The sequence below is a fragment of the Phoca vitulina genome, unplaced genomic scaffold, assembly GCF_004348235.1.
Source record: "Phoca vitulina isolate PV1807 unplaced genomic scaffold, GSC_HSeal_1.0 scaffold37, whole genome shotgun sequence".
NCBI lineage: Eukaryota > Metazoa > Chordata > Mammalia > Carnivora > Phocidae > Phoca > Phoca vitulina.
The window spans coordinates 4,884,054-4,892,377 of record NW_022589740.1 but is presented as its reverse complement, the minus strand read 5'-3'; the positions used below and the strand labels follow the sequence as shown (position 1 = coordinate 4,892,377).

At 49.1% G+C, this 8,324-nt stretch overlaps 1 protein-coding gene across 1 annotated transcript in view; it reads right to left on the bottom strand.

Moving 5' to 3' along the window:
• Nucleotides 1-404: 404 nt before the first annotated feature.
• Nucleotides 405-8,324, bottom strand: part of SPATA6L (spermatogenesis associated 6 like) — a 46,394-nt gene continuing 38,474 nt past the window's right edge. The window contains exons 12-14 of the mRNA XM_032427607.1: nt 6,189-6,282; nt 5,098-5,200; nt 405-689 (exon numbers count right to left, since the gene is read on the bottom strand). Coding sequence (XP_032283498.1) covers nt 5,111-5,200; nt 6,189-6,282 — 184 coding nt within the window. The 3' untranslated portion in view covers nt 405-689; nt 5,098-5,110. The remainder of the gene's footprint in view (nt 690-5,097; nt 5,201-6,188; nt 6,283-8,324) is intronic.

Genomic DNA, 8,324 nt, shown 5'->3' with positions numbered 1-8,324 from the left:
AGGAGGAGGGGGAAAGGAGGGAAGGCAGGGGACAGGGGGAGGGAAAGAGGGCATGGGAAGGGGGGAGGGAGAGGAGGATGGAAGGAAAAATTTTAAAACTTTTCAAGAACACACCCAGTGGGGCGCCTGGGTGGCTTAGTTGGTTATGCGTCTGCCTTCAGCTCAGGTCATGATCCCGGGGTCCTGGGATCGAGCCCCACATCGGGTTCCCTGCTCAGCGGAGATTCTGCTTCTCCCTCTGCCCCTCCACCCACTTGTGCTTCCTCTCTATCTCTCAAATAAAGTAAAATCTTAAAAAAAAAAAAAATCATCCAGTGCCACAAATGGGGAAGCACCTGAAAAGGCGTCCTGACACTTTCATTAGAATTCTAAAAAGTGCTTTCTAAATGAAAAAGCACCTGCCACCCAACTATGGTTATTTTCTAGTTGGAGCTCAAAACAAACACATCAACCAACTATAACACAAATTCTCCGACTTGACAAGAAAATATGAGCCCCACACAGGAAACACTTTAATCAACAACTCTTACCTGGGCACAAAAGACTGAGTACAGGGTTTGATTTGACAAAACAACAAAAACTGTTGTTCATTTCTCTAAGGACGTGTCAGTTGGCTCCATGAGTGAGTTCTCCATGACGCTCCTCCAGCTTTCCTTCAGTTCCCCTTGTGAAATTGGAAATTTCACACACTACACGTGGTACAGAGAAAAAGGCAAACCATCAGCACCCAGGAGAAGGTGATGTCCCTCTAGCTACCTGGCACGTAGCCCTACCTGGGATCCCTCGGGGTCTGAGCCCGCTCTACAGCCCCAGGGCAGGAGGAGGCGACCTTGGGGAGCAGGACAGAGCAGCTCTGTGACCTTGGGCAAGTTACCAGCCTCTTTGCATCACATCAGGATGAGGATAAGCCGAGCATCTACCTCTTAGTGTCCTGAGGAGTTCACACAGTCCTCGGGTCGTAGTGAATGCACAGAAACTGCGCTGAGCTGTTAAGCATGCCCCCATCCTATTCTACGGAACAGGAACATATTTTTGAGCACAGAGAGAGTCAGTATAGGATTGGGGGGCTGTTCCAAGTCCCCCATCTCAAGGTGCTTGCAGCCGTCTGCAAGATTCTCAATCCTAAATGTGTATCGGAATCTTCCGAAGAACATCTATAAAAATACCCTTTCCAGGCACCACCCAAAGAGATTCCAATTAAATTGGTCCAGAGTGAGGCCCAGGATGAGAATTTTGCAGAGCCCCCCAGGTGATTCTAATATTCACTGAGGCCCGCTGACCCCGGATTGTGCCTCGTGATCTGGGTGCACGGCCACCACCTGCGTGGTGTGTCGGCCTGGCGAGACCAGAGGTCCTGGGATGAAGGGAGGTGTGTCATCATCCACTGGATCAATCCCCCTAAGCCACCAAATAACAGGCCCCTCAGAAGCTGTGACTGAATCAGAGAGCCAGGGTCCCTGAGGTCGGAGCTGGGCATCTGTAGGCTGGTTTGCTTTTTGCTTTGGTTGTAACACAGATGAAGGGACCCCTGGGAGACGGGGCACCATGGCTCTTGCCTGCCCACTGGGGACAAGTGAGGGTGGAAGCCGTACCAGCCACTGTCTTAGGACCTGGAGGCCTTAATGAGCTGTGACAGAGCAGAAACCAACATTCTAATTAATTTTTATCCTTTTCTGGTTTCTTTCTTGGTTTATTTCCATTTCGCTCCTCGTTGATTTGAGAGAGGTTTCTGTGCTACAATTCTTGTCTGCGTCTGAGGACGTGAGGCCTGAGTTCCGTGGCCACCTCCAGCTGGGGGCATGCCCTGGGGAGCGGCTCCTGCTTCAGGCCAGCCATGGTGGTGGGACACTCAGGGGGTCAGAGCTGGGGCCATCTGGTCAGTCTCTGTCCCCTTCTTGGGAGGGTTATCATAAGGAAAACCAACTACAACACAACGCTGGAGGAATAAGGTGCTGAGTGGAGGCAGGTTTGGGAGCAGAGGGCAGAGGGCCTGGGTCTGCCTGAGGGACCAGGAGGTGTCACAGAGGGGGGCCCTGTAAGCCCGTCCTTGGAAGCAGAGTCTCAGTGAGCTCATGCCAGACATGGGCAGTCAGTCCCCACCCTTGGTAAGGACCGTGACACAGAGACAATCCTTCCTTCCAGAACTAGGAATAATTCCGGTGCGGGGGCGGGCAGGTAGGAAGTGGTTTATGGGATTTTTTTTTTTTTTTTTGGTTGCAAAATTCACCTAACACAAAATTTTGTTTATGTTTATAAAATTTTAACCATTTTAAAGTATACAAGGTATCATCTATTTTATACCAAAAGTACCAAGTCCCAAATCATCCAGAATAAGGAGAAATAGATGTAGTCCAAAGCCCCCTCCCCCCATTCTTCCACCCATTCCCTTGTCAGACAATTAGATTCACTGTTTTGGGCTCAAGAATCACTGGCCCTTCTGGGGTAAGAATCTACTGTTTCATTTCCCCCAGTCTTGAGATCACTAGGAATCCAGGAGAGGGATGCCTGCTCAACAGCAAAAGAGCAGAAGTGGAAAAGGCAAGAGATAAGAACTAGAGCTGCAAGCAGGAGGGAGTCTTTGAGAAAAGCAGGGCCGGGGACAAGTAGTGGGAGCCCACTGGGTCTTCTGCAGATGCTCCTCTCCAGGGCTGTCTTCCTGACCTGTTGGGGGACTCTAGCCGTCCCATTTTGGCAGCCTGATCTTGCTTGTTTGGATCCTCCCTGGATTCACTAAGATACTCAGCATCCTTCTAATAAATGCCCTGTTTGCTTAAGACGAACCAAAGTCACCTGTGTTTCTTTACAACCACCAACACTTTCACTAACACGGCCCTCTAGCACCCCTGCCTCACCATGAATGCATGACCCAAAATGTGAGGGGGGTGGGGGTGGTATGGAGAGCTTCCAGAGAAGGCCTACGAGCACATTCCAAACCACCCGGTGGGAACTAGTGTCATGAAGGACACCCATTTTCTTTTTTTGCTTTGTTTTTTTTAAGTAAACTCCACCCCCAACATGGGGCTTGAACTCATGACTCTGAGATCAAGAGTTGCACGCTCCACTGACTGAGCCTATCAGGAGCCCCAAGGAAACCCACTTTCTAAGACAGAAGTTACTCATTTTTTTTCTTCCCTTCTCTCTGTCCCCTCCCATCAGCATCCACGTATCAGCTGGTTTTATGTAACTTGATGTCCCCCCTGCTGAAAGTCAACACAATTTGGCATTTGGTCATTATGTGGGCCATGTTCCCATTGTGGTCATTATGTGGGCTATGTTCCGTAAAACCGCCTAATAAATACCTAGATTACTGTTTTGGCAACTGGAGATTAAGTGGCCCAGAATCCATCCTTTCATCAACCAAGCAGAACGTTCTGAGGTAGAAGCCTACAGAATGGGCTATTACGGAGCTGTCCTCCACATTCCTCGGTGCTGATGGCAGGGAGTCCTGGCCAGCCTGGGGGCAAGGCGGCTTGTGCCCTGAAGCATGAACAGCCCTTGAGCCAGACTTTCAGGAGCCTGACTGCATGAACACCTAGCATATCATCCCACACTCCTTTATGGCTTAAAAAGATTCGTGATGGTTGTGATGTTGCTAGGATGATGTTGCTGCATATACAACAGCATGGGCTCCTCACGGGAGATGATCAAGGGTGCTATCCACAGACCCTGCTGGGATCCAAAGGGCTCCGCTCTTTCTCCCCAGGGCTCCCCTATCACACTCTCTAGGTTTGGGGAGGCAACAGGATGTAATGGTTTAATAGCATGGTTGCTGGGGCGCCTGGGTGGCTCAGTCGGTTAAGCGGCTGCCTTCGGCTCAGGTCATGATCCCGGGTCCTGGGATTGAGCCCCGCATCGGGGCTCCATGCTCAGCGGGGAGCCTGCTTCTCCCTCTCCCTCTGCCTTTTCCCCCTGCTTGTGCTCTTGCTTGCGCATGCGCTCTCTCTCTCTCTCTCAAATAAATAAATATAAATAAATAAATATAAATCCTTAAAAAAAATTTTTTAATAAACAAAAAATAAAAGCATGGTTGCTGAAGCCAGACCACCCAGATTCATATTCCTAGACATGCCATTCACTGGCCACGTGACCTTGAGCAAGGCACCTAAACCTCCCCATGCCTCAGTTTCCCTATCTGTGAAATGGAACTAATGATAGAACCTACTTCATAGGGGTGTTGTGAGAATTAGATATGAACTCATCTAATGCATGGGAAGTGTTTGCACCAGTTCCTGGCGCTCCGGAAGCACTTCATAAGGAAGAGCTATCATAATTCCAGGCCTGGGTAGAAAGGGACAAGAAGAGAACACCTCTTGTGACGTCACCCCACAGTATGGCCAACTGCTGACCACAGACCCGAATTCTACAGCTGCCTCGTCACCCCATTCCACACTCACTCACAAAAAAATATTTACTCGGCGCCAACCACAGTGGCAGGTCACGTGCTACAAGGGTGGTTGCAGGGTGGCAGGAGGGGGAGTTAGGTTCTCGCTCAGGGCACACTCCTGGCATGGAGTTGACTTCATCTATGTTAAATGGAATTCCACTGCTGGGTGCCAAAGCTGGCTATAAACTAGTGAGCACGAGAGACAGAGTCCCTGACCTTGAGAAGGTTTCATTAGTAGAAGGGGCAACCAACCCCTTATAAAACCATCAACCCATATACAAATATAAAAACAAATGGTGTCAGCTTTAGGAAAGAAAAGGGCAGGGCGCTAAAAAGGTATACCATGGAGGGGAAGGAAGTGTCCTGCAAAGTCATGAGACCAGAGGATAAAGAGAAGTGATCCAAGTAGGACCAGGAAGCAGTATTCCAGATAGAGAGCGTAACAGGTGCAAAGGCCCTGTGGCAGGAAAAAGCCTGTGTTCCAGGAGCTAGAAGAGGTATCATGAAAGAAGAGGGGAGGCAAGGAGGGGAGAGACAGAGAGACAGAGACTGGCCTGGCAGACCACAGACTCATGTGCTATCGTTCTCCTGTGTGGTTTTTGGGGTCTCCGCCCCATCTCCTGTCCACCACATTTTCTAGTTACTTCATCCTGACAGCAGGAAATTATTTAAGCAAATCAACATAAGAAGCAGCACTTAAGCTGCTTACTTACATAAGACAGCAGCTTAAAAATATCTCTGTTCATGCACTGGGTATTCCTTCAGCGGGTAGCTTGGTCTTTCAGTGATATACTTTGCTTCAGAGACAGAATATTCCTATAACAAAAGCCAAGCCAGCAACTGCGTTACTCATAGTGTCACATAAATCAATGCTACTCAGATGCGTGGTTTTGCATTTAAAAGGCCCATGGACCCCATGCGTGCCATACACGGGGTGTTTACTACACGCGTGTGCACGCAGATACTTTCTTCTTTCTTGTTCTTCTCCATCCCTCCCTTCTTTTCCTTCTTTTTACATTTTAAAGGGATTCCCTTACTTGAAAAGACTGGAAATTAACAAAGCAAGGCCAAGGACTTTGCCAAGAGGAAGCAGAGTAATTTACAACCCCGCCCCGTGAAAATCAATATTCATTCATAAGTGTCATCCTATAAATCTGGGCTATGCCTGTGTTTAAATAAGTCAAGACCAAGACGACCCCTTTGACTATGACACAGTATCCTTAAATCCAACCACTGGGGGCACTGCTAACCTCTCATGGAATTCTTTTGAAATGATGACCGGTCCCTTGGCTAATCCACAGTAGACAAAGTACTGGGTGTATCTACCTATGGGTTAGAAACCACACCCCACACGTCAAACAGCCAAAACACCTTATCGACGTTTAACATTCTCTTCCACATTGTAGCCTCACACAGACCACAACTTCCGGGGACCAGGATTCCTGCGCACAGTGCAAGGGGTTGGGCTTCGGGCCGGGGAGACTGTCTTCTCTCCTTGAAAGGACCGAGCTCCCTCTTGCTGTAGGACTTCTGCCTAAACTCGCTAGGACTCATCGCTCAGACGGAAGCTCCCTTGTGTCTTCCTCAGGGAAGCCTGCCCTGATTCCCCAGCGAGTCAAATACCCCCTCTCAGACACTCTCAGGACACCAGGCACCCTCCTTGGGAAGTGTCACAATTTTACATTTATCTCTGTGGTTACTTGATTAATGTCTGTCTCCTCACCCCGCCCCCCAGCCCCAGACCGGACGTCCCAGTTCCCCTATGATTTTGTCAGCAGAGATTCCGTCGTCTCAGAAGCCCTACCTTGTGTAGGTGTTGCTGAGCTCTGTGGGGTGTCAGGAGACTGCACACCCTTTCGTGGGTCTTCCTCCACGAGGACTGAGAGCAAGGGTGGAACCTGCCCAACACAGGAAACCAGGGTGGAGTATTATGCAGCTGCTAAAAAGGATCCTTCAAGTACAGAACACTGTGGGTTGATATTTATAACTTAATAGCAAGAAGCAGCAGTAACATGCAAAATAGGATACATAGTGCGCTGTCAGGGTCTTCATTAACCCTACGCATAAGATACACACTGACAATAAAAGCAACCACAATGTGGAGAATGGCTTGTGTTTGCGTGTGTGGCTGTGAGTGATTCTTCTTTGTACTTTACTGAGCATTTCAGATACTTCTCTCAAGAATCAGTCCTGCTTTTATGCTTAGAAATTTAATCCACAAATGTTTAACACAAAACGTAACCCCGACTGTTTTCCGCCGCAAGCATTGTTTGTTTCGTCTCATTTACTTCAGGCTGCTCAGACCCAAACTTACCCACAGATCATACATACCGGTGCCCTCTGCTTCCTCAGACGGGAGGCATCTCCTCCCTTCCACAGCTCCCCCTGCCCGGAATGCTGCCACCCCAACCCCGACTCCCCACTCGTGTGAACCCCTACCCACCTTCAGAGCTCAGTCCAATCACTGACTGCTCACCAAAGTCCTTCCCAAGCCCCCTCCAGAAGAGGAAGTTGGCTACCCTGCTACCTGCACTTGGAGTCCATTTCCCCCTCGTTCACGGCACTTCACCAGTGACCCCTGGTCAGTATTTGCTTAATGTCTGTGGACGCCCCTAGACTGAAGCTGGCATGGGGAATCCTAGGTGAACGGCTCATCCCAGGGCCTCGTAGGTACTGAATACCACTGTAGGTATTTAATATTTCTTGAGTGACTGGATTCATCCCTTCATTCATTCATCTTTGGGAGGGGAGTGGGTACCAAGGCCTAAACTCTGAGACAGAATTGGCCATTTGATTATGAAAAACACAAATGCCATTTTCCAAAGATTCCTAAAGAATTTTAGCAATGTGGATACAATCATTCTCTTTAGTTAATGTACGATAAACACTGGACAGTCCTGGGCAAGCCAGATGGCCTTTCCGTGACTGTGTTTTCCCTTGTCACAGTTGATCATGGCCTTATTTACAAATTCATGGTCAAATTCGTTCCAAAGCTCTCCATTTAGAGTGACTTTGGGCACGCAGAATTTGTTGATTCATCAGAGGTAGAGGATACAAATCTGCTCTGCAGCCAGAGTTACCATCCTCCAGTCAAATGTGCTAACTCCTGAGAATGAACTTGCAAAAGCTCCCCACTGCCTTCCAACAAAACCCAAACTCCTTAGCTTGGCTTCCACAGTCCCTCAGACCCTCAGCCTTGGCACTCACTATTCCCCCAAGCTGGTCTAACTTCTAGAAGCTGCCAGTGCCCCATGCCTTCTCACCTCCCATCCCTCCCCTCCATTAACTCTATCAAAATCCAATCCGCATCCCTCAAGGCCCACATGGAAATACCACCTCCTCCATGATGCATTCCAGAAGTGCCTTCCTTCCTCCTCCTTTCTACTCTGATAACATTTGGTCCATACTATTCTCGAAGTTCTGCCTGGTAGAAAGCTCTCTATGCACATGTTTTTACATCCTCTGCTAAGTTGCAAGTTCCCAGAGATCAGGAGAAATGCCTTCAATGTTAGGGTTTCCATTCCAGGCTAGCGGCCTGGCTATCAATCCTGTTCTCCTCCGAGGCACTCTTCTACCCACAGAGATGCTACACGCCCACCACACACCCAGTTCCAACCCCAGGGATTCTGACTCAGTGGATAGCAGGCGAGTCCTTAGTGGGCCACAGCTGAGAATCACTGGCCGGCTGCATAAAGACACTCAAGAAAGGCTGGCCGAATGAATGCGTAAGCCGTCGCAGAAATTTATTTAAAAAAAAAAAAATGAGGCCTTCTTTGATCTCCCTCTTGAGGAAGGTACCCACCTCCTGCTCTGTCTCTCACCCACTTTTGGACCGTACTCCTGTGGACTGCATCTCACCAGCTGCCTCACATTCAGTGGCACGAGGCTGTGCCAGCCTCCCGGTCTAGTGCGCGAACCTCTGGCAAGCGGGGACGCGTCA